Genomic DNA, 26,193 nt, shown 5'->3' with positions numbered 1-26,193 from the left:
GCTTCTCCATTAGTCATCACCACTGACGCCTCTCTAGAAGGATGGGGAGCGTACGTGCAAGACCTGCAAGTCAGCGGCAGGTGGCAAACATCTCATCTGCATCTCCATATCAATCTGCTGTAGCTCAAGACAGAGCACCTAGCCTTGCAGGCTTTCCCTCCAAAGATTAGAAACTGTGTGGTGATCATCCAAACAGACAATACGACCACAAAGCACTACATCAACAGCAGGACAGTACGAGATCACACCTCTTGTCCCAGGAGGCTCAACGCATCTGGGAATGGTCCAGCATCTGCAAGCGGAAAATGTCCCCTGAAAGCAAAACGTAATAGTGGTCACTCTCAGCAGGCTGAGGACCTCATGCCACGAATGGGAGCTAGATAAGGAAATATTCAACATCTTCTTCCAGTGGGGCAAACCGAATCTCAACCTCTTTGCAACCCCCCAGAACTGGAAATTGCAGTTCTTTGCAAGCTGGCATGATCATCAGGGATCATAGGGGAATGCATTTTCTATTGCCTGGTCTGGAATCTTTGCTTACGCCTTTGTTCCCATACATCTCCTTCTAAGAGTCCTCATGAAAATGGAGGCTGAACCAGGCAGGATTTGTGGGTGTATCTCCTACACTTGTGCTTTGAAAACTTGAAGGACTGGAGCTTCTCACACAAAACAACCTCATTGGTTAAAACCTAAGTTTGGTATCTTTTTAAAAAAGACTGATATGTTACAAAATTAAAATGCCTATGGCCTTTCTGGTGTATGTTTAACTTTGCATTGCTATTATAAAGTACCATGTTATTCCCATCTCGACGTCGGGGAATGAGTCAAGCATGTGAATCTATGAAAGATTCCAATACTGGAGAATTACAGTTACAGGTAACTGAATTTCTTCACAGACACAAGTCACTCACAGAGAAGAGGAAGACATTCAACTCCTATAGAGTGAGGCAGTCACATGTTTCATGTAAATGGGCAGTCATACATGACTAAGAAAGGAGATAGGCACATATAACTGTCAAATAGCAGGAGCAAACATGCGTCACACTAATGAAGAGGAGCGGGCAAACATCTCTCTCAGGAGAATGTATGTATGTATGTCTGTATATGTGTGGCAGTCACAGAAGAGTGTTGCTGGATCAGCCTATAGAAGATGGCCAAAAAGAAAAATGTCTTGATCCAACCACTAAATGGCATAATGAGGCAAAGTAAGTGAACCTAGAATAGGTTCATGCTGAAAAAACAGTTATACGAGGCTCTCATTAGTTCTAAGGAAAAGAGGCCGAAAAGGTGGTCATTGACAGCTGTCAGCAAGGCTGGCCTTTGCGGCACCCATGCCTCATATCCATAGAAATGTTATGCGTTCTGTCGACATTTGTGGGAATTTCAAAGGTGTAGGCACTTATTCAGTCATCACCCTCTACTTCGACCTCCATTCCTTTCTTTTTCACCCTCGTTCTTACTCCCGCTCCCTCTGCACATTACATTTCCACTTTCTCTATTTTGCCCACTCCTCTTGCACATGGTCCCACTTTTCCCCTCTCTCCTATGCCATCGTTTCAAAACCATCTTAAGCAGGATTGTTGCATTATACTGAAAATCAACACAAGTCATAGAAACAAGTCTTGGGCAGGAGTTTGTTCCACATAAAGTTTATGCCTCAGTACCCTGCCTTGTGTTTTTTTTCTCATCCAAACGTAGGAATCTCACCAACAGCCAATGCAATAGGAGTTTCAGCCACAGGAATACATTGCCAAGTTTATTGATTTGCTTTCCAGCTGGAAATGGTTTTGAGTATCAAAGGCCTACAATAAAGGTTCATATGAAACAAGTATAGAAGTTGGGTTAAAAGGCTCAATGAGTAAACAATATATGGTTCACCCTAATGGCAGCCTTCACGATACCTTCTGCGGTGTCAATTCCTTTTTTGAACTTGCAAAATGCAATCAGAGATGAAAGATCAGATTCACTCTCGTGTGTCTTGAAATTCCATAACACTCTTCCGACCTTCCGCGCAAGATGTCAATTCTGTTGGAAGATAGTTCAGGCTGAAGCTTAGAATAAGCATTAGGATCTTCTCATGAAAGCTCGCCACCTGCATCACCTCTCCTCGATTCAAAGGGAAGCGGACGCATTATTTCTGAATACATGCAAGACTGCCATGATGAAGAAGGAATGGTTACTTTTCACCAATTTTAATTTTTTCAGGGAAATCTCTATTGACTTCATGAGGACTATGTATCTGGGTTGTTCTCAGGATACTCGTGCACTTTTTATAAGAAACATAGAAACATTCTACCATAAAATATTAGCCCAAAGGCTCATATCTTACAGCAATAGGCCTTACTCTCTTGACTGTCCGGCTAAGTGTGTACCCACTTTATTACTCCCTTTATAGGAAAATCTCTTGTGATGGTGTGAGGGTAGAACTGCCTTCTGAATCACAATAGCTTTTAACTGGTTTTTAGAGAATATCATTTTCTGTAAGTGAACGCATTTGCCTATATTTCACCTCTGTGTTCTTAAGATTCAGTTCTTTTGTTTCTCATTTATATAGTCTGCTAATCAATTTCCCCCTTAGGACCGTTTTAAAAGGCGCAACACATCCACTGAAGTGAAACATCTCTCTCCTCAATGAAATCAAAAATTCTTTGATATGCATCTCTCCTTCTGAAGTATCGAGACACTAAGTAGGGAAGGATGTAAGCACCATTTTCCACTCCACTTAAGTTTTATGTGTATTTTTACTTCTAATGAGACTGGGGAATGGTCAGATACAAAGACTGACCCATTTTCTGCTACATGTACTAAGGCAGAAAGGGGGATGCTTACAAAGAAACTAATCTTGAAAACAGTCTATGAACGCAAAAGAAAAATGTGTACTCTCTCTGTTATTCACTATGTCCCCACCACAAATTGCTCAGGTCCATGGCAATGAAGAAGGTCTTAAGTTTCATTGAAAAAACATTAGTGGATCCCTTTTCAGTCCCTGATTTGTCCAGGCTTGCATCCCATACCAAAGTTAATCACCTGCATTATATCACGTACAGCACATCAGGTAAATGTAGCAGAAAATCCAGGATCAAAGTATTCTGCCCCAAATTCAGGGGGACTAAACCTCTGCCAGAGTCCCTCAATAACATACCACCTCAATGCACCCTTCACTATCAAGAGCTTTCCATCTTTATCCATTTTGATTACTACAGAACAAAATGGACGTCTATAGGTATAAACCATGGCGACTCCATTGTATTTAGTGTTCTTTGAGGAATACATCACTTCTGAAAGTTCCCTATAACGTTTCAGTCTCAGTTGGCCAGTGCAAGTTAAATGCACTTCTTGTAGACAAATAGTTTTAGGTTGGTACTCCAGTTGGACATCTACACCGACGCGCTTTTAGTCTTTGAACACAGAGGGCACAGATATAAGGACCCAGGGTTTTAAATGGTTGGTCCCCTGGAAATCACCTTAATTAATATTCCCAATCCTCAAAAAAGGGTCCTTTTAAGTCTCAGCAGCTCTACAAAACTACTTCCCTTCCAAACCTTTTTTCAAAGGAAAATGTAAGGCAAAAAGAGCGATCTAGCTAGCGAAGGTCTGGAAAACTGGAACGGTCTATTTAAAAATGTCTAGTTCTTTTTAACAAAGACACCCATTGAATCAGAAGTTATTCAAAGCCGGCTACATCCTTAAAATGGATACAGCAATTATTATAGGCTGGGATAGGAGTCTTGTCTTCTACCTTGAATTGAAAGTAAAGCGGACACCAATAATCGCATTGTCCCCTCAAACCACCGGTGTAAAAACCTCTTTACACTGGTCCTCTGTGCACGTGTGGAGCCCTCTCATTCATTCAGTACTTAGAGGATTCCAAAGGAGAACCCAGATCTCTCGATCCACTGGATGAGGATTTAACCAAATTAGTTCACACTTCTTTTAAATGGAAAACCATCCTGCCTCTGGAAGGATACACATTTCCTTAATTTCTACTGATCCATGCTCACAAACAATGGAGTGTTTGTACCAGAGAACAGGAGCATCCAGTTCTTAAATCTGATGTGTAGACTCAAGCTTTGGGAAGTCCTACCTTTCATCTCTGGTGAGGCCACCTAAGAACCTCTGGATTATTTTCAACAGGGATTGGATAAATCTATCTGGGCAAGCACTAAAACTTGCCCCTTTCATATGCCACACAACGTTATTCTATAAGCATCCATTATCCATCTTTTGTTGATATTTGGTATTGAGGATGACGTTGATGATGGGGAAGACTGGACACTGTAGGCAGAATCATGAATAAGCACATGTATACATCCAAAGAAAACTGGAGTATTGATATGAATGTATATTTCTCAACCAGATAAGGAGTCGCTGCTTTGTTGCTGCAGCCAAGGTCAAGAATATCTCCATGGGTAGCGCAATCAAGATTGGGACCAAAGGCATCAGAGTCCTGAAGGTGCTTTAAGTAGAACGCTTCAAATGTTATAGATCTGTTTTGAGGGACATCAAATGGAATAGTTACTATCATTCATGAGGTAGCATGAAGCTAACAGCATAAATCTATAGTGATTTTATCTGACGAGTCAAAAAATGCGACCTCCATGACACTTCCGAGGTCATGACGCTGTTCTCAGAGTGAAATTTCCTCAGTGGAGTAACAAGTGCCTTTTCCATTGGAGTTCACCTATCTGGAGTATAGTGTGTAACAAAAGTGCACGTCTTTTTTTAGGTGGTTCAGCCAGGCACAACTTTCTATTTAGGAATTCCCTGAGAATCAAGTCTAAAGATACCCTGTTCCTTTGGCAATGGTTTCCTAACATGGGTTGAACAGAGCCAGCCTTTCTTAATCGACCACGGAGGAGAATGTGAAGGCCGATTCGACATCAATATACTCATCGACATATTCCTTGATGGTGACTTTTTATATATGCGTGACTTCATTCCCCTTGATGATAAATGCCTCAACATCAAGTGTTTCAATGCCAAACAAACATGGGCCCAGTGAACAGTTCAAGAGTCTTGGATTCTTCAATTTCCATGGCTCCTATACCATTAACCTGAAAGTCCATCTGAATGGTCAGTGCTATCTCCTCCTTAGTTGTGTCCTACCTGATAATGATCAAAAAGGTCCCCTGTGTGTGTAGACTGAAGAACCAGACTCTAAAGATGCTCTTCTGGAATATTTCTCATCTCTGAGCCAGATTCCCTGTGCCTTTCAATGTCTTCTGGGGTAGGTTTTTTGAACATTTGGAAGATCTTGACAGTATGACTGTCGGAGATGTGCAGGCTACACAAGCCATGTGAACCTTTTCAGATGTGTGTGTTTCTACAGGATGGTGACTTCACCAGCAGTGAAAGGATGGTAATTCTTTGATTAGAAATTCCTATGACATGATGTTCTCTAAGAAATAATGACAGGGAGAGAGCACATCTAACAAATGAAGTCGACTGATGGGGAATGTAATAATCTGAATGTTTGTCACCATAGTATGTAAACGGACAGGGCCTTCTGTTCAAGGACCCTCTTGCCACAGAAAAATAAATGAACAGACTTTCAGCTGCCACTTGCAGTGCTTTCAGAATCTCTCCACGCCTCCTTTTCGGTCCTAAAGTTCTGAGGTGTCTGTCTACCTGCGCTGGCAGCTGGTGCCCTTGCTGAAGTCCCCAAGAATCTTCTGCAGGATGGTGCGCTTGACGTAACAGAAGATCAGTAAGGCGATGAGTGGAAGCACCAGGAGGAAGAGGACCAGGAGGGCAGTGGTGAGGGTGGAAGGTTCTGTCAGAAAAAGGGCAAGAAAAACAGACACAGGATTCAGGTCCATGGGAAATAGCTATAAACAGTCTTTAAAAAAAAAAAGTTAGAACATCTTTGGAAATTACAGCAAGTATTAATGTGGGCTCGTAATATTAAAAATATTTGTTCCAAAACTTTGATGCATGTCTTATCTAAATTATAATGCCTAATTGTACAAGGATTTGTCACGTCAAGGAATTTCTTCTCAGTATTTCAATAGCTGAGGGATGAGAACATGATCAATGATTGTAAGGTGGACTGTGAAAAAGGATGCAAAGATAAAAACTGTCTTGTTTTAACTCAACAAGCCCACCTATAGACCACAGCCTTTCAAACAATAACAAAGGTTACTAGCTACACTGAATTTTATACAACAAACAGCTGGTCTTGTGGCTCACTACTGGAGCAACAGAGCCATATTTATCTCACTAGGGAAAACTACCTATGCAAAGCCTAAATGTCACACTTTCATATACTTTATTTGGCCACAACAACTCTGCATGGCATAGATTTGTGAACTTCCCACCTGCTAAGGAAGCATTTTCAAACTCCTAGAAAGCTAGGTCAATTACAAAACAACCACAGCTTAAGAAACCTACTCTCGATTTGGGAAGTTTGAGAAGCCACCAATCAATAGTTGAATATCTATTACCTCTAATATTAGGTTGGCTGCTTGATGTCTTATAGATTGACATGGTTTGCATGCATACTTTCTCGCATCAAGATGGTGAACACTGCGAACAAGAACGCAGTGCGCACAGGTTCATGAAGTGACTACAATTAGACTAATTATGAAACTGAACAGAACCAGAGATCACTGAAAAGTGTGACTTTTAGGTTGTAGCACCACTCCATATCACAAGACCCAATCGCCTTGTATATGAATCTGGATTCCATCTTAGCTGCGCATGGAATGTTTAGCTTCCACTGTATTCATGAGAATCTCAGTGACGTCTTGAGAAAACTCCTCATCAAATCGTGCCCCTGTACCCTATGGTACACCCATGCGTTGACACCGTTGCCCAGGGCAGTCTATCTGCACACATGGCATTTCAAGCATGGCAAATTGCACTAGTATCTCAATACACAGTTGTGCAAATAAATAGCCCATTACATTGCATGGTATCTTCTAATCAGAAGTGCAATTCTAAGAATATCTTCATCTAGACCTTAAACTGTATTCTTAAATTAAATAACATATACATAATAGTGAATTAATTTTGTCATGCACTACTTGTAACTTAGTATATTTGTTTGAATGACAGAGCTAGTATTGTAGGAGGAGGCAGTGCCTAATCTGTCCTTCTCAGCAAAAGTACCTCAAACTATACACAACAACAAATTGCACACCAGTCAACAAACGAAAGCCTGCCAGTTTCCAACTAAAGAGACACAACTGTAAGTTCCAGCAACGTCTTTCAGCACTTGCTTTCCTGCATAAAAACTGTGGTACGCTATACAGTACACACAGTATGGTTGCCCTCTATACGCCAGAAACGATATATCTACAGCTCTGTTTAATCTGTGAGCTGTCAGAACTGCTTCTTTGTTGACTGGAGAAGTCTGTGAGCAGCTGCAGAATGTCTGAAACTTACAACTGACCATATACATAAGAATACCTGTGACTGCACGTTGCCATACAGCAAACCTTTGTAAACTGGTGGCTCAACGGAATAATGGAATCCGTTTTTTGGAAACTACCTTTAGCTTGGACTTAAGACTTACCTCAGTGGACCACTGAATGTGTTGTGTTATATGACTGTGGCAGGCTGATAAATGTGGAATGACTCACAGCAGGCCATTGGCCCACAGGACACTTCTGTCTTCAGAGGTTCCATATTGTTCTAACTCCTCCTCAAGTTACCTGTGGTTACACATCTGCCTCTGGGCTCGCAGCGGGTGACCTCAAGAAAAAGTCTGAAGGGTGTCTAACCAAACAAAGAACCCTCCTCTGGACCCACCCTGTGCACTAGACTGGGGTTACCCAAAGATGAAAGGATGACCCACGTCCCTTAATAATGCCAAGACAAATGTGAGCTTCCTTCTCTTATTTCCTGTGACTGACAGTCCACTGCTAGGCCTGAGAACCTAACATGCAAAATCTCATGATTTGAAGACACTTGAAAGGAGCACTTCTGGGGAGAACAGTCCTGTGTGAAAACTTAAGACTTCTAACAGAACTGTAAAAATACAGCCCACCAAATATATCAACCTTTAGAATTCCTTATCTATCCGTAGGTGTATACAAGTGGTGCAATATGACCATCAGCACCTCATTATGTCCGGCGCGTCATTGGGATTTTACGGCGTACACCTAAGAGGTACCCGCGAATCAAACTGCAAATTACCAACAAACCTTCTGAGTTGCGTCTACTGTTTACACAAAGGTTTTTAAGTTTCTTTGTCGCAATAGATAGCAATAAACATTTTTATAAAATATCCTATCGGGCATAAACCAATACCAGTGCAGTTTAAGTCTTGGTTAAAAGAATAAGGGCCTCATGTAGGTAAATAAATTTTACCGGTTCGTAAATACCGAGCCGTACCGAATCGGTAAATTAGAATCGGTAAGTTATATGTAGGTAAAAATTCGGTAACAGTTACCGATTCGGTAACATTCGGTAATTACGAATCGGAATACACCGAATCGGTAAATACCGAGGTGGAATCCACCGATTCGGTAAATACCGAGGTGGAATCCACCGATTCGGTAAATACCGAGGTGGTATTTAGCGATTCGGAAAATACCGAGGATACTACCACCTACCCTTAACCAAGTAGCCAATATCACAATCATGCCATCATAGAAGGTCTCTCAGGCTTGAATAGGGGACCCCATACCTCAAAGATCAGCTCAGTGAAATCACATCACAGGAGCATCAGGAGTCTCCTCGCAGGAAGGCTCGCCTTCGGTCTGAATAATAAACATGATGTCTGTGATATTAAAAGCACCAACTTTCAGGTATGTGCAGCTGCGCGTGTGCCATGGCTAAATCGTGGGTCGAACAACCCAGAGTGGAAAACATGCATTGTGTAAAATTCCAGACTGTGTGTCACAGCATGTACAGACCAAGGTCGCTGCGCAGTGCTTGGGATGGGAACAACATAATGCACTCGTCTGAAGGAATTTTCGAGTCATCAGTTTATTCAAGAAAGAACATGTAAACGCAGTGTCGTGTGCACAGACACAAATATGGCTACATAACATTCAACGCGGTCATGCCAACTGAACAATGCATGTTCGTATGCAGGGAGAACTCACTACACGCCCCCTTGAGCGAAGCAATATGTAATAGGCAAGAAAAGAGAGAAAGCAGAGTTCAGTTTGGTCAGAGCAGGACAGGGCATAACCAATGCAGCGCCAAAGTCCTACAGTCCAATTAATTGCAGCATACAATTGTAAAAAACACAATGCATATATAGTAAACAACTCAAGCAGACCATCAGGAAGAGAAAAACGAGAAATAAAAGAAATGAATGTCGCGCCAGGGTGCTGTCCAGTAGCACAGGCGCAATGGACGACTATCCAGTCAATCCATGAATGTATAGGCAGCATATGTGGCCACGGCTTCCAACAGCCAATCGTTTTCAGGGCCACTAAAAGTCTCAGCCATCCAATTGAGTAAAGAAAAGGAACATACGTGTGCTCCAACCAACGGAGCCTCTAGCACAATCTGAGGGCACCCGGAATGTTCCTCCAAATAGCTCATGGACAAGAAGTCGTAGGCTGCCGCTGAGATGTCCCAATTACCCAGGATACCAAGCGCCGCTCCACACTCCATGATCCGGACACCATAACAGGACAACTCGTGAGACACTAAGGGCCGCATCAGTCGATCGAAATCCGGCACCGGAGACAGCATGTTGGTCAAGCACAAATCCAGAGGCCATTCAAAGGGACAATCCAGGCAGTGCAATACAGGTTGTACGCAGGTGAAGTAGGAATACCTGAAGGATAATCCATAAGCCAGGCTCAAAGTCGCCAATGGCAAAGTACCATAGAAGTCAAGCATCCTATCACGAAGAAGATGCAGACGGGACAGGCGCTCGTGTGGCACAGAAGGAGCAGCCATTCCGTAGTATGAAAAGTAAAAGCAGCACACCTTCCACCAGCGCCAGATGCAGCGGAACACCTCCAAAGATGCTCGGGAACAGTGAATGTAAAATGCCGAAATTACACAAATAATAGTGTGGAAGGAGGTCACGAGACCCGAGCCCCACATGTTCACACAAATTGAGCCAGGCCGGTCGTGGACGAGGCATTGATAATACATTGGATCAAAGAGCCGAAATGCAGGGGGAGGTCAGTATTCAGAAGCGCCTGTTCCTCAGTGCGCGTAGTAGCAACGTGAAGGACAAATATTTCACGAGGGAAGCCAAAGGCACCTGTTTGTGGGACAATGGCGCTCTATTCTGCTCAACTAGTTGGACTCTGCTTTCAAGGTTGGAATCGAAGGTCAGATGGAAACATCCCGCCGCCCATGCGGGGGTGGAATAAGAACAGTATTGCAGCAGACAACTTCATGCGAGACAGTTATGTACGGGATTACCACTCACATCCCGCAGCAAACATCATTTATCATATTTAAATGAATACCGTTTGCAAGCACAGTGAAAGAAGGTGTAATCACAGGCACTGGGATACCTCGTAGGACGCACGCCGAAATCGGGGCTTGTACATTGCATGCGCCGTGTACTTGCATGTGCCCATTGTCTCATGCATGAATCCTAGGAGTGAGAGTGCTAGTGCTAATATCTATAACGGCTTAGGCCTTCTCCATGTTCGCTTGGTCAATGGCTCTCAGTCTGGAGGCCGCCTCACTGTGCGACAACTTGCAGACCTCGTTGTCAATAGCATACGCGCACCTTTTGGTTCTGCCACCCACGGGACCTTTCACAATAACATTCCATTCGGTATGCACATTGATGGAGTGGGTGGACTTCCTGATCCTGTAGATGTGCTCTGTGTCAGCTGGTGGACAGAGTGGGATGTGTGTCCCATCAATGCAGCCAATGTAATGGGGGAATGAATTCCTGAAGGAACGGGACAGGCAACTCTGGGATACACCACCCACCGCAGCTGTCACCACCTGCGAAATGCCGGATGCCAGCAGATGTGGGCTGCAGAGCACCTGCACATGTGGGGGTATGGCGTGCGCCCTTCTTATTGGCTGGTCCAGGAGTGGGTGTAGGTCCCTGCTTAAGTCCATGATGGTTTCGGGGTGTAGCCTGTACCTCTCATGTATCTCTGCATCAGTCAGCTGGAATAGTGTGATGCGCTGTCTGTGGATGCGTTCCTTCCGTCGCCAAACCCTCAGTCCTGCTGCCTGTAGATGTAGGCGCATTGCAATGACGTGCATGGCTGCCAGGCTGTCCACGCTGTTGCATTTTGGGATTGCTGAGCTGCACTGCTGTTGGTTACCACCTGCTTTCAATCCGTGTTAATTACCGACTCTTATTTACCGATTTTCCTGGATTTCTTATTTACCGAGTGCTCCTACATGTCATTTTAATTATTTCCACTTCATATTTACCACTTCATGTTTACCGATTCGTTAATTATGTATTCGGTAACTATGAATCGGTATTTACCGCCTCATATTTACCGAAAAGTGGTTTTTGGACTCCTACATCTCACTTGTCTGTATACCGGTCGGTAACGGCATATTTACCGAAATTCGGCCGTTACCGACCGGTATTTCGCTACCTACATGAGGCCCTAAATGAGTACTTTAACACCAGTCTAAGTGTATATTGAGACAAACGGCGGATGTTAGAATCAGTTGCGTCATTTTAACATAGTACGGATTTCTGTGGTTACCATTTTCCAATCTTTATTTTTATAGGTGCTGCTTCTGTAGAACAAGTTACTTACCTTCGGTAACGATGTATCTGTAAGAAACATTAGTTAGTTAGATTCCTCACCTTAGAATATCCCCATGCGGCCGGCTGGATCCGGAAAGTTTTTCGTCAGCAATACCCCTGCGCGTCGCTAGGAGTCGTCTGCGTCTCCGCGTCAGTCGTCGGCGTCGTGCACCGGGATGAAGTCGTCAGAGTACTTAGACGCCGCCCTCGCGCACTGACGTCAGTTGTTGTACATAGCTTTCCGCACCAGGAACGCAGAGCCATGCAAGAGACCGACAGTGGTGCCAAAAAATTCTATGCCCCTGAAAGGGATAACCTTAACCCTAGATATCGGTTTGCAGGATGGGTGAGTCGGTGAGGAATCTAACTAACTAACTAATGTTTCTTACAGTTACATCGTTACCGAAGGTAAGTAACTTGTTCATCTGAAAGAAACACGTTAGTTAGATTACTCACCTTAGAATAGATACCCCAGCAATACCAACCCCGGTGGTGGGTCTGCGAACCAAGATCACACCAGAAAGTCCTGGCGAACAGAACGGCCCAAAAAAACGTCTCTCCGGACTTGGCTGTCGAGGCAATAATGCTTAGCAAACGTGTGCAGCGAAGCCCACGTTGCCGCCTGACAGATGTCCTGCAAGGGGACTCCCCGTCCCAGTGCAGTGGAAGCCGCTTTAGAATAGAATGGGCCCTCAGCCCTACAGGAGGTTCCTTTTTAGACAAGGAGTAACATGCCTTGATACACAAAACGATCCACCGAGAGATGGTCCGTTTGTGCACCGCTCGTCCCTTCTTAGCGCCCACGTAACCTACAAAGAGTTGGTCGTCCACCCGGAACTGCTTGGTGCGATCCAAATAGAAGGACAGCGCCCGTTTTGGGTCCAGACGGTGGAGCCTCTCTTCCTCTTTCGAGGGATGTGGAGGCGGAAAGAAGGTGGGCAACATGACAGACTGCCCAATGTGAAAGGCAGTCACAACCTTAGGAAGGAAAGAAGGACGAGTTCTGAGAACAACTTTGTCTGGATGGACAGAAAGGAAAGGAGGCTTAGAAGAGAGAGCCTCAAGGAAAGCAGTTTTAAGCGTCAAAAGACGAAGAGGACAATTATGAAGTGGCTCAAAGGGAGCACATATCAGAAACTTCAAGACCAAATTCAAATCCCACTGAGGCATTACAAAAGGAACAGGAGGAAACATGTGAGTAATGCCCTTAAGAAAGCGAGAAACAACAGGAGATTTGAAAAGAGAAGGCTGATCAGGAAGCCGTAAGAAAGCAGAGATAGCAGAAAGATAACCTTTCAGGGTGCCCAGAGCAAAGCCCTGCTGGACCAAAGAAAGAAGAAAGTGGAGAACCTCAGAAAGAGGGGCGGAAAGGGGATCCACAGCCTTTGCTGTGCACCATGCCACAAATTTGTTCCACCTGCAGGCGTATACCGATTTTGTGGAGGGACGCCTGGCTGCCAGAATAACATTACAGACTTCAGGAGGCAAGTCAAATGGCATCAACTGCCGCCGCTCAATCTCCACGCATGGAGGTGGAGACTGGACAGGTTCGGGTGGAGAACCGTCCCCTGCTGCTGCAACAGAAGGTCCTCCTGAAGAGGCAGACGTATCGGGGGATCGATCGACAGACTGAGTAGCTCGGGATACCAGTACCTTCGTGCCCAATCCGGAGCCACCAAGATGACTTGGGCCCGGTCGCGCCTGATCTTCTTCAGCACTCTGGGCAGAAGTGGTATAGGCGGAAAGGCGTACAACAGACCGCAACTCCACTCGCGACGAAAGGCGTCCCCGAGCGAGTGCCGCCTGGAAACTCCAACGTGCAGAACTGCTGACATTGCGCGATCTCTTCGGTGGCGAATAGACCTAACCAAGGCTCGCCCCACTGCCGAAAGAGGCCTTGCGCCACGTCCGAGTTAAGACGCCACTCGTGATCCATCATGCACCGGCGGCTGAGTTCGTCTGCTCTGGCGTTCAGAGAGCCCGCCAGATGTTGAACCACCAGGGTTATGCCCTGATGTTCCAGCCATGTCCAGAGGCGCAGAGCCTCCTGATAAAGGGTCCACGACCCCACTCCGCCATGTTTGTTGCAATACCACATGGCGGTGGTGTTGTCCGTGAACACCTGCACTACAATTCGCCGAACGGAGGGAAGGAATGCCTTCAGTGCAAGCCGGATCGCCCGCAGCTCCAATAGGTTGAAATGGAGCCGGGACTCCGCCGGAGACCAGAGTTCTCTGATCTCCGCCTCTCCCATGTGGCCCCCCCATCCCAGGAGGGACGCATCCGTCACTACTACGTGCTCCGGTTGGGGTAGGGAGAGGGATCTGCTACAGACCCAATCGCGGTCCGTGAGCCACCACTGTAACTGCTTTGCAGTGCCCTCTGAGATCAAGACACGGTCGGACAGGTTTCCCCGATGCTGGGCCCACTGAAACTTCAGGTCCCACTGCAGTGCCCGCATCCGCCACCTGGCGTGATGTACCAGCAGGATGCAGGAGGCCATCAGGCCCAGAAGCTGCAGCACCAACCTGACCGAAACCCAGGATAGAGGCCGGAAGATGGGAATCAGGGCCTAAATATCCCGGATCCGCTGTTCCGGAGGATAAGCCCGGAACTGCTCCGAGTCCAGAATCGCTCCGATGAAGAGGAGCTTCTGAGAGGGACTCAGATGCGACTTCGGCACATTGATGGTGAACCCCAGCGAATGCAGGAGGTCGGCCGTAGTCTGGAGGTGGGAGACGACTGCCTGGGGCGAGCCCGCCTTCAACAACCAGTCGTCGAGATAGGGGAAGACCGGAAACCCCAATCTGCGCAGATGAGCTGCGACCACCGCCATCACTTTCGTGAACACCCGAGGGGCACTGGTGAGGCCGAAGGGGAGCACGGTAAACTGAAAATGCTCCTGGCCCACCGTGAACCGCAGGTAACGCCGGTGGGCCGGCAGGACGGGAATGTGAAAATAAGCGTCCTGCAAGTCCAACGCTACCATCCAGTCTCCAGGGTCGAGGCCAGCCAGAACCTGAGCTAAAGTGAGCATCTTGAACCGTTCCTTCCGGAGGAAGATGTTGACGCTCCTGAGGTCCAAGATAGGGCGCAGGCCCCCTTTGCCCTTCTTGGGAACCAGAAAGTAGTGGGAATAGCAATCGCGACCTACTTCTGGACCAGGTACGCGCTCGATGGCCCCCTTGGCCAAGAGGGCCGTAACTTCCTCCCGCAGAAGATTCAAGTGATCCCCCGACACTGCGGTGGCATGGCTGGAGGGGTCGTCTCGAAGGGGAGGGAGTAGCCCCTTCGGACGATTTGCAGCACCCACATGTCCGACGTGGTAGAACGCCAGTGGAGCAGGTGAGGGCGAACTCTGCCTCCCACTGCCGTGGAATGGGCCTGAAAGCACGGACTGGGAGGGCTTTGAGACGGATGCTGCCGGGGTAGATGTGGACTGACTGGCACGTTGTCCCCCAGTCCCGCCTCGGCGGAATCCACATCCGCGACCGCGTGCAGGTTGGGTCTGCGGCCGGTGGCTAGGCGGACGTGAGGGGGCGCCCCTTCCTTGGCCACGAAAGATACGAAAAGCGGAAGTTTGTGGTCGCGGGGCCGAGAGGCCCAAGGACTTGGCCGTAGCCCGGGAGTCCTTGAAGCGCACCAGCGCACTATCCGCCTTTTCGCCAAAAAGGCGACTGCCATCAAAGGGCATATCCATGAGGGTGCTTTGGACATCCCCTGAGAAAGACGTGGACCGCAGCCAGGCGTGGCGGCGGAGCGCCACCGTGGTTGACATCACCCTACCCAGCGAGTCCGTAGTATCTAGTCCACATCGGATAGCATGGCGTGCTGCATTCCGCCCGTCGGCAAGAGCCTGGGAGAGCCGTGTCCGGGCCTCCTCCGGACACTGGGGCAGCACGTCCTCCACCGTATCCCACAGGGAGTGAGAGTAACGGTCCAAGAGGCAAGCGGTATTCAAGGACAGCAGTCCCAAACTAAGGGAAGAGAAAAGCTTCTTACCGAACTGTTCAAGCCTCTTAGATTCCCGATCCAGGGGAGAGGACGGGAAAGAGGACTGGGAAGTAGAGGCCTGGATAACTAGGCTCTCGGGCGTCGGGTGTTGGGACAGAAAGCTGGGGTCGCCCGGTGCAGGGCGGTGGCGCCGGGCCATGTTCCGATCCACAGGAGGTACTGTGGAGGGCTTGGACCAAGTGCCCTTTAGAACGTCCACTGGTGCCTCATTAAACTGCAGCAGAGGCTCCGAGGAGCTTGCTGATGGTTGGAGCACTTCAGTGAGGAGGTTAGTCCTCACGGCCACAGCAGGCGGCTCCAGCCCAAGGGCTTCGGCCGCCTTGCGCAGCACCACGGAAAATGCAGCACCCTCCTCCGAAGCCACAGTCGGAGGAGTGATGAAGCCAGTGTCAGGGAAGGTGTCCAGACCACTGGCATCCCCCAGCTCATCTGCCCAGTCCTGTGATAAGTTGGCCTGCAAGGCCAGAGGGTCCTCAGACCCCTCCTAGTCGTCACCGTCATCCGATTCCTGGTAGACAGGTGGAATGATCGGAGCCGGGCGAAAGATGAGATTGCCACCCATCGCGTCGGACGCAGCGCCGGGCAGCGCCGCTCTGACGCCGGGCCCGGACCGGGACTGAACCGGCAAAAGACATGGCCTATTTTAATGTGTTTCTGATGGATTAGGAATGCCCCGTGCATGGTTTTGAGAGCATAAGTCACCCAACTGTGAGCATCCATTGTATTGTTGATTTTTAGTGGCCAGCATGTGCGATCTGCACGAGTGCGTCCTGGGGCTTTTGTAAAGGTTGTGAAGACCCATAGTAGGGTTCTTTAGTCTCGAGGGATGCACAAAACGTGCTTTCATTTTACACAGGACTCCTGTACATGTACGGGTTATTAGATGCTTAGCCGTGGTGCAAGCACACCATTTTTGAACATCTTGTAACAGACAGGTTTTTTCCCGGTCCTTGGTAGCAAGTGAGAAGCCCCCCAGCGTCGCTCTCCCAAATTCTGCTAAAATGGCATGACTACGTCTTTGCTGGCATCCTGAGCGTATGGTGTTTGTACAAGGTACATCAGGTGACTGGTATTATGAATCTGTACGCCATGAGACTATGGGGGTATGACCTGTGTGTTCCATTTTGCATTTCTCCTGGTGAAGAAGAAAGCTAGGTAACTGCCGCACAACAAGCACTGTGTCTTGCTGACATTTCTGAGCTTTTGTGAAGCACCAAATATTAATATGTGGAAGGATGGAGACAGGCAGTGAGATTCCATCAGTGGCCTGCCTGACTGTTCCCGCCAGAGCACTCTCTTTAGGATAGATGGCAGGTGTTTTCAGGCGGAGACAGCAGTCTCCTTTGTAAGTAAGTGCAGGATGAAACATTCTGTTAGAGTCTGCCTTTTGGTCTCGCAGATGTGCTACTCCATGGGGCTTAAGGCGGTCAGGTATAAGATTCTTACTTCTCATTGTGCTTGTTTTGGGTAATCTCTCTTTAAAGAGAGACCTCTCATCATTCCCTTCAGGGGGGTCCTCACCTGGCAACAAATGCAATATATCTGCTGTGGAGAGAAGGATTCATGAACCGAAGAACTGGCTCCAAAACAGTGACAGTGGACTCAAAATTATGTCTATGAGAAGGGATTATTACAAAAAGATTAACACTTTCTCAGATGAGTCCAGGATTTCTTACTGATTGAAGAGGTGAATGTTCGCAGAGGGTGTAGAAAACTCTTCAGATTCAGGACTCGCTGAAAGCCAAACTCTCCGAGGTGACGGGATGAAATAAAATTTTGAAAAAGGAACATCTGCAACTACTTGCTGGAAGAGAACTGTGCGTCTGACTTGGAAAGGAACCTAGCAGACCTCCAAAGACAGTGTAATGGAGTGCATCCAGAAGAGAAGCCTAGTGGCCAGGAGAGATGACAGACGGGAAGGATATCTCAGGAGTCACCGGAGTGCTTGAGCTGGTCCCTCTATATCCCACTGCTTGAGGTCTGCATGCTGCCCTGAAGACTCCAGGTGCTCCTGCTTCCCATGGCCACATCCAACTAGAATGGACCTGCAGGGCACAACACAAGAGCTGAGGTGGGTTTCCCTGCTTCCTCCCTGTGGACCTGACGTTCTGTGCAGGCAAAAAGAAGCTGGGCCACCCAGACAGGCTCATCAGTGACCTGTGGGTGGGATCTCATCCCAGTCTGGGTGAGGCTGGGAGGTTGTCTTTAGATCTAACCATGGCACTAACGAAGATACATGATAACTGAACACTGCCCCAAAGACGTGTGGCTTTGGAGTGAGACTGTGGGCCTACATTCTAAGCACTGAGAAACTGGGTTTTATTAAGAGACTGACCTGCGAGTCACAGACACAGTAATCTGCTGACACTTACCACTGTGTGCCTGCACGTGTGATTTGCCTTCATAGATTGCTATTGCCTAACCTGTGAACCAACATTTAAACTCTGTTACCATGCATCATATATATTTATCTGGTACTGCACATTGGTTTAATAAAGCACTTTCCCATTTTCATTAAGATAAAACACTGCGGTAGACAGACATTACTGAGGTCGACCAGATGATTTCTTGAGTTATGGGTCTCTACCCGCACCGTGCCTCCCGAAGAGGTCTTGGCCTACTCGCTTCACTACCTTAAGAGTCAAGTGCTGAAAGGATGTACTTGGTCCTCAGGTTTCAGTAACCAGTGCTGGTCAGCCCCCAAGACATCAGTGGTAAAAAGTCTCAATCAGCTTGGTTTTGGCTGAGTAACCCCTGCCTGCCTAGGGTCCCCAAACGGTTTAAACAACATTCATGTAGGTTTAGAGACAGATGTTATCTTACTGGACCTATTTAACCATTTCTGTTCATATTTTAATCTGGGTCACCTTTCTGCAGCAAGTTCTAGGATAGCAGCATGCGAAGAGAACATTTTTTTAAATTAAGCCCAGGGAAAATAAATCCATAGAAGACTGCACACACACCATATCTAGGAGTTACCTTTTGGGACGCCGGCATCATCTGCTCATGCTTAGAACATTTCCAAGCCTGCAAATTTTATTCACCAACAGATCTGCTAATCTGATTAGGACACTGACCTCACGCACTGCTGGAGACAACTATCCTCTGAAAAGGTCCAAGCTCCAGGAACTTTGCAAACAGAGAACCAAACTCTTTGCTCAGATTTGGAGAGTGAAGCTTCGTCACCACCACAAGTGCCCTTCACTGAGGACTCTTGCCAGTGTGATGCTTTGGAATCTGCCTTGGTCAACGCCTGTTACCAGCTTCTGCTGGAATTATTTTTATTCCACACATATGTTAACTGTTCAAAGGTACCTTTTTTAGTTTGTCCGATCTTGCATCACAGTTTAGCTTTAATTGTTCATAGTCTGTCATGTCAATTGGTCCAACTTCCCCAAATACAAGAGTCCTACAAGAGCTCTTTGGTGATTTTTAGGAATTCTCACTGCTCTCAGAGACTTTAATGAGCTTCCATTGACATTCAATGTAACAAGGGCAGACTGCTTTTTATTGAAAAAAGAATGTTATCAACTTTACTGCCTTTTATCCAGGAAGTATTCTGCTGCACAATATTATACTAAGTATTGATGAGCTCTCTTGTTTTTCCTTTCACGTCTTTTTCTGAATTCCTGCACCGGCACCACCTCTGGTTGAGTTAAGCCTTTTACATGGTCTTTAGGACCACTTGTGAGGGAAAACTACGTGAGGGAGGACTTTGACCTGTACACCATTAAAGTGTCAAGTTTTTTACCGTTTTGAGACCCCATTACAGGCAAGTTTCTCAAAGTATATGTGGGACTCTTTCAAAGGTCAGTCTAAGGGTGAATTGAGTTAGTGCTATTAACCTCACAACAACAGTAACAAAAAGAAACAGATCCTGAAACAGATGTGTTCACAAATTTACATACAAACATACCATGAACCAACATACAAAGGCAAGCAATGGGCAACCAGTGCTTTCCAAACGTCTTATGTTGGTGACACACGTTTTAGACATGCATCATTTTGCGACACGGTAATTGAGTTTTACTAGCAAAATATATGATTTGTAAAATAATAACATACATACAGTTCCAAGACTGTTGTAATTTAGGAGTAACAATATGCAAATATGTGCAAGAATTAAAACAATTTGAATATAACCAGCAACACTTACTATTTTAATGAGATGTATGATGTTGATAGCAAGCATGTTTAGCTGCAGGAGCCACGTCACTGGCCATGCTGCTGTCGCCTCTGGCCTGTGAAAGCTTGAATAGGTCTGCGGGGAACGGTAGCAGCGAGCGCTGTAGGAACCACGAGCATGTGGAGCTGCATCACTGGCGATGCTGCTGCCAGCCCCCCTGTGTAAGCTTGAAAGGGTCTGCGGGGGCGGGAGTCTGCAGGGGGCTGTAGCAGCGAGAGCTGCCGGAGTCTTTACTCACAGCCGGAGGTTTTACGTGTCTGCAGGAGGGCAGCAGCAGTGAGCGCCGGATGTCCGCTGGTGATAGTGCTGCCGGCTTCCCCTGCCCTAAATTGAAAGGGACTGCGGGGGGGGGGGGGGGGGGAGGGGGGGGGTGGCACAGAATGCTGCACTGCAGGAACTACCAACAGTCAACTCACTACCCCTGCAGCTGCCGGATGCTTCAACAGGTCTGCAGGAGGGTGGCAGCGATGCTCCGACTCCAATCACAGCTCGCTGCCCGCCACAGGAGACTCCTCCTCTTCAGCAGGAACAGTGAATGTGTCAGTAGCATTCGCAGTACCGTCCTGCATTATGCTTAGAAAGTGTTGCCTAGACCGCGTTGTACGACACACCTACAGACGGCAGCCGATACACTAACGTGTCGCGACACACCATTTGGAAAGCACTTTTTTAGACTATGCACTGTTACCTTTCTGCTGCTCCAAGGGGCCACTGTCGATGCTTCCTCCGTACCCTGCGCTGTTACAGCCTGGCGGTGCCCAGCCCGCCTCACAGTGACAGTGCCCATTGCTGTTGCAGACCTGTAAAATAGAACTGCTTTACACAACAGGAAGATGAGGCAACAGAGGGACAGACCTAAGGATTTGAGAGGGTTAAAAGCGGGAGAATGGGCAAAGAGCAAAAAAATAAGAAAAATCAGAGGAGGCTTCGTGGAATATCAAATAAGGTTTGGCATAAGCAGATTGCCTGGCTTTTAATGAACTATTGGTACACATTATGGTTCTAATCACTTTTTGAATATTTTATCAGGTGCTAAGTGTGGGTGGGCACAAGCAGTATGTAAACGCTGCACTATTTGTAGAAGTAAAACATTCCATTCAGCTGTTGTCACTACAAATTAAATGTTAATACACACTGTTAAAAATCAATTTAGCTAGTCGCTTATTTACATCACCTTCAAGTAAGTATTACCCAAATTAATTTCCCCTGCTAATGAAGGCTCATGAAAGTAAGAGAGAAAGACATCAGCCTAACAAGCACAGGTCCACCCAGTAACAGCCGTTGCCTACTCTGGACCTAGCAGATTGGTCCACAACAGTGTCCTTTAAGCTTTCTGTCACACAGGCTACACCAGCCACCTTTAAACATGGAATATATCACTAGCCCAGACCCCTGGGCACCCCCAAATTATAGCCACCTTTGCCAAGATTGGGTGGCATTAGCCCACTCTTTAACCACCAATACATCTCTTTATCAGATCCCTTGAATGATAACCTCCACCACCTAAGAGTAGCATTATTTATATCAGGCGCTTTGAAAGAAGACAGTACAAATGCAGCACTATTTATATCACACCCATAGTGTAGACAGTCATACACAAAGACTGCACACAATGCATTACTTGCACAAGTCGCTTAGTGTGGGTAGACAACAAGTGCAATTATCTATCGACTTCTAGTCTGTACTGAGTGCACACAAGCAAGCATGGACTGCAAAGAGTGCACTCTTTTTATTATTCGCTTAAAACAGACCAGCACTTGGGATGTCAACGCTGCCTTATATGACTCATGCACCTTGATGTATGGAGACACACAAATAGCATTTACTGTGCACCTTGTAGATCCAAACACTGGCAAAGTGCAAGCATTGCACTGCTGAGGGCTTCTGGTTACTGCAGCCATAGGAGGAAGAAGTCTGCTCACTTCCTGCCAACTGAAGTTCACCCTCCAAGACGTTGAGTCATTCCAAGTATTATCTATGCTGTGAGTATGTCATACTACCTTAAGGGTGCTTGATGAAACTAGCCCTCCATGGATTTAGAATTAGAATGGGAGACACTGGGATACACACTTGGTAGAAAGGGAGAAAGGAAAAGGAAGAAAATAGAAATAACATATGAAGAGGAAAGGTATGTCTATTTTTGACGTTGTATGATGCGCAGCCACAGCTGGAAGCGGGCTCACATGATTTTCAGGAGGTGTTACACTGGAACTGGAAAGAAGCAATGGCTAGATTTCTGTGAAGTTCAGCATTTACCAATAAAATCATTAGTAGAAGCTTCATTGCAGGGGTTCAGGGGAGCAGCTCTGGTTCCAAAAGGGATTAAGAGGAAGCCTTTCAAATCTTACTTAAGACCAATAGGACCATGATGACAAAATGGAGTATGGTGCGTCTTGCCCTTGCCAAGAAGCTTTCTGGTGACAGGGGTTTTGTCTTAGGGATCTAAATGAATACAAATAGGGAAAACCTAAAGAAATGATTAAATAGGACGTGAGAAGGGAGCACTGCAACTTGCTAACTGGAGCGAGTGACAGAAGAATGTAACAAAAGGAATTCAAATGAAAGAAATGGAGAGAAAAGGTTTATATGCTGACAAGCCATGAAATGTACAGTAAAGAGATGGAACCAACGAAAAGAATTGAATAGAAAAGGAAGAAAACATGGAAGGGAGAATGTTAAGGAGAAAAGAAGAGAATAGGAAGGGGAGAATGGAAAGGAAGAAAAGAGGAGGAGAGAAAGAAGAAAGTAGAAGAAAACAATAAAGTAGGATAAAACAATAAAAGCAAAGTAAACAAATAACGAAGTGGATGACAATGAAACAGGCTTTTCTCTGCCTGCACCTACCCCGTGACCGTTGCACTTGTGATTACAATCCTGGAAACGCAGGGCAGAAACATCCTGGCACTTTTGGTTGAGACACACCTGCAGAACAAACACAGAGCAGACCTGAGCGAACACCTTAAGTGATTCTGGAATAGAATGCAACTTTAATGCAGGCAGGCAGAACAACGTTCGGGACACCCAGCGGTGGCTCACATAAACAATGTTAGGTTAGGGTGCGCCTTAGGGTGCGCATACCGCCGTGGAGGTTCTGATCCTGACTAATGCCCTGCTAGAAGCATACAGAGACAGAAACATGTTGATCCTTTTTACTTCTCACCTTTTTGTTCACTTTAGGATACATCTGGTAGAACGAGCCAGCTAATTATCCTTCACAATTGTTTTTATTAATGCCAGGTTTTCCACCAATAAAGTTCTTTGGATAAAACCGTGGCATTTTTTAAATCACCTCTTTGCACACACTTTTTGCACATACACGTCACCAAAAACCAGCTCCACTGTAAACAGGCGCAGTAGCACACCAGGGAGGCATTCGACCTCTCTGGTGGGAACCCAATGATGAAGCATGTCACCAACTAGATTGGGGAGTGAGGGTTCTTTTAACAACTCGGAGTGATTTCCCTTTTCTTCGTTTTTTTTGTTTTCTATTGCTCTCTTTTGTTCTTTATATAATAATCACATAAACAATGCCCATAAGAGGTGCTGGCTCACGGGAAGGACTCTGTAGGATGGTAAAATGTAAGGGTTGGTTTATAATAATATCGGTACAGAGGAAGAATGAAATAAAATGGCTGGTTCAAAGACAGGCCCTATTTCGGAGTCAGGTTGTGCGAAATTACCACTAAGAATTTTGCCGCTCCTAATTCGGAGTTGGCAGTTTTTTCCAAACCCAGTTCTTCCATTGATGGAAAACCAGACTTGATTTTTCAGGTGGGTAATTCCAGCTGGGAATATTGTGTAATATTAGAAAAAAGGGGGCAACGCGGTAACCCATGGACCTAGGCCTGACAATTATTATTTAAAAAGGTGGTCCCTATGAGGGAAGCGTGGCCTTGGACTTCCACAGCAATAGTGTCATAAAGAAACTCCTTTACAAGTTATATGGTTATGCAATAAGTGTATTTATGTTGCCAATTGCATTCATGTAATGCAAAAACGGATCATACTAATAGGACATAATTTACATTTCTCAAAAGACAGGGTGCTCCTAACAAGTAACAGCGCTGTGAGAGTGAATAGAGTGAAAACAGTAAGCTTGTGCTATATACAAAATACATACATGTGACTGATTGGGACAATATGTTGTTATGCAAGGCACTCATGATCTGAGCGTCGAAGACCACAATCAAGTATTAAAATTAGTCCACATACGTTAATGTCGACGTTTCGACCCCTTGGCACAATAACTTAGGACAGGGTCATCATCAGAACAAAATAACAGGAGACACCATAGGATTGGGGCAAAGAGGTCTTCAACAGTAGATGGATCAATTGCATTTTCGACCCCTTGACACAATTACTTAAAACAATTTCATGGGAAAACCTCAGCGACCTGCATTAAAGTAGCAAGGGACTACGCGCAATTTCTCGTCGGCACGGCTGACACAGACGATCTATTAACCCTTGTGTCTAAATAGAAGGCAAAATGATTTGTCAGTGCAATAGGTGGCACGGTCCCCAATGAGGGAAAACGGTCACCCTGCATGCAGTAAGCAGTAGTTATCACATCTGGGCGCTCCGTGCATTAATCACAGGAAGGAGACTTTGCAGAGGGATGGCAGAGTACATGATTATTTACATCTGCGCGCACCTTGAAAAGATCATATGGGGATGTCCTTTGCCAAAAGATGCCAAACAGAAGTATTGACCACATTTTAGATGCGATTCAGTTTATGTGGCGTGCCAGCCAGATCAGTCTCCTTCATCACAGATGGAAATATTGCATGAGTTGTAGGTTACAGCAGTCAAGCCTCAATCCCTATTTTTTCCCTTTGACAGGAGGGATCATACAGTGCTCCCAGTGGTAGAAATTACCTTCACCTTCCCTCGCTCCTCCCCACAACCCATCCAGAGGACCCACATACATTTACATACCGGTTCAGAGCAGGTGGTAAATGTACGCGTTAAATCCCATGGAACTGGAAATTCATTGTGGTTTTACAATTAAAAATGGTCCCATATGGTAATTCCTTATTCTATGGGGTTTAACTCATAATTGTATGAGTGAATTAACAAAACGGTAAGGATAAATTTGCATGCAAATTTACAATTTCTCCAGTATCGGCCAGCTTGTAATCACAGTCATAGTCCATAATTTTGGGGAGCTGGGTCACAGGGAAAGGCTGGCATTTACAAGACTCAACAAATGAATACGTCACTGGGCTGGTTCAGAGACAGAACTAGATGGAGGAAGGGTAAAATGTATGGGATGGTTAGTAAATATTACCATAAAGTGGTAGGAACTCAAAGGACTGTCCCAAAGAAGATTCAGTGGGGAAAAACTACATGAGAGAGTTAGCCTCTCAATGTAAAGTAAGAATAATATTGAGGGGGCTCCGCACAAAAACATCAAATGAAATAACTGATGAGTTCAGGTCTTCCTATCTAGCAGACAAAGAGCACCCACTTATTTGAAAAGGTCACTCGCAGAGACCCAATAAGTAGATAAAGGAAGAAAACACAGCATACAAATGAATGGCTGCTTCAAGGGTGGTGGGAGCAGCCAACCTTGGTAAAAAAAAGAAAAAATAGGCTGATGCATACACTAATAGGTGAGCAGAATCAACAAGGACCACTCTCCTCTTAACTTGGTGGAAGTAAAAGAAGCCGCTGACAAATGTATGCTCTACAGGCTTTTGACATCTGCAGCACTATGAAGGTAGAACCCTGGCACTTGCAGGATAACCTTGTACTGGATGAAGATGGAGCCATGCATTAGGTTATTCTATGTGGCATTGAATGCTTTCATTCAGATTGAAAGTATTTTGAAGAAATATGCCCCGTGCATAGAACCTCTTAGAAAAGCCAAAACAATGAAAAGTGACCTACCTCCCCCTCGCCACAGGCTGTACCAGTCATCACCATGTCTGGATCTGTAACGTCATCACCCAGGTTGAAGTACGTCCCACGACAGAGAAGCGCAGTCTTATTCACAGTGACTGTTGTAACAATGATCTCTGCATTAGAACCCAGAATGGGACGGTCATGGCCACCTTGACATTGAATCTTGCCACATTTGGTATCCCTGAGGAAGTGAACATTGAAAATAGGAGATCAAAGAATTAGGAAAGCTAGCATTAGGAGAAACAAACAAGACCAAGATGGAAATAGTAGGGAGAAGGAGGACAGAAATTCAGAAAATTGCACCTTAAGGTAAAGCTGTATCCATAGTGAAAATAACATACATAGTGAAAAGTATAGGAAAATGAAGAGAGTAAAGGGAAAGAGGCAAATAAAAAGATACATTCTATTGGTAAAAGGAGAGAAAGACAAGAAA

The 26,193-nt window shown here is 45.9% G+C and overlaps 1 protein-coding gene across 9 annotated transcripts in view; it reads right to left on the bottom strand.

Moving 5' to 3' along the window:
- Window positions 1-26,193, bottom strand: part of ADAM15 (ADAM metallopeptidase domain 15) — a 192,829-nt gene that overhangs the window by 60,074 nt on the left and 106,562 nt on the right. For all 9 annotated transcript variants that reach the window (XM_085638489.1, XM_085638483.1, XM_085638486.1 and 6 more), the window contains 4 exons: window positions 25,746-25,941; window positions 22,701-22,778; window positions 20,545-20,656; window positions 5,629-5,773 (listed from right to left, as the gene is read on the bottom strand). In XM_085638489.1, the coding sequence (XP_085494615.1) occupies window positions 5,629-5,773; window positions 20,545-20,656; window positions 22,701-22,778; window positions 25,746-25,941 (531 nt within the window). The remainder of the gene's footprint in view (window positions 1-5,628; window positions 5,774-20,544; window positions 20,657-22,700; window positions 22,779-25,745; window positions 25,942-26,193) is intronic.

Source organism: Triturus cristatus, chromosome 12, assembly GCF_964204655.1.
Source record: "Triturus cristatus chromosome 12, aTriCri1.1, whole genome shotgun sequence".
Taxonomy (NCBI): Eukaryota; Metazoa; Chordata; class Amphibia; order Caudata; family Salamandridae; genus Triturus; species Triturus cristatus.
Note: the sequence above shows the minus strand (reverse complement) of the source record. Positions and strands in the feature narration are given on the sequence as shown.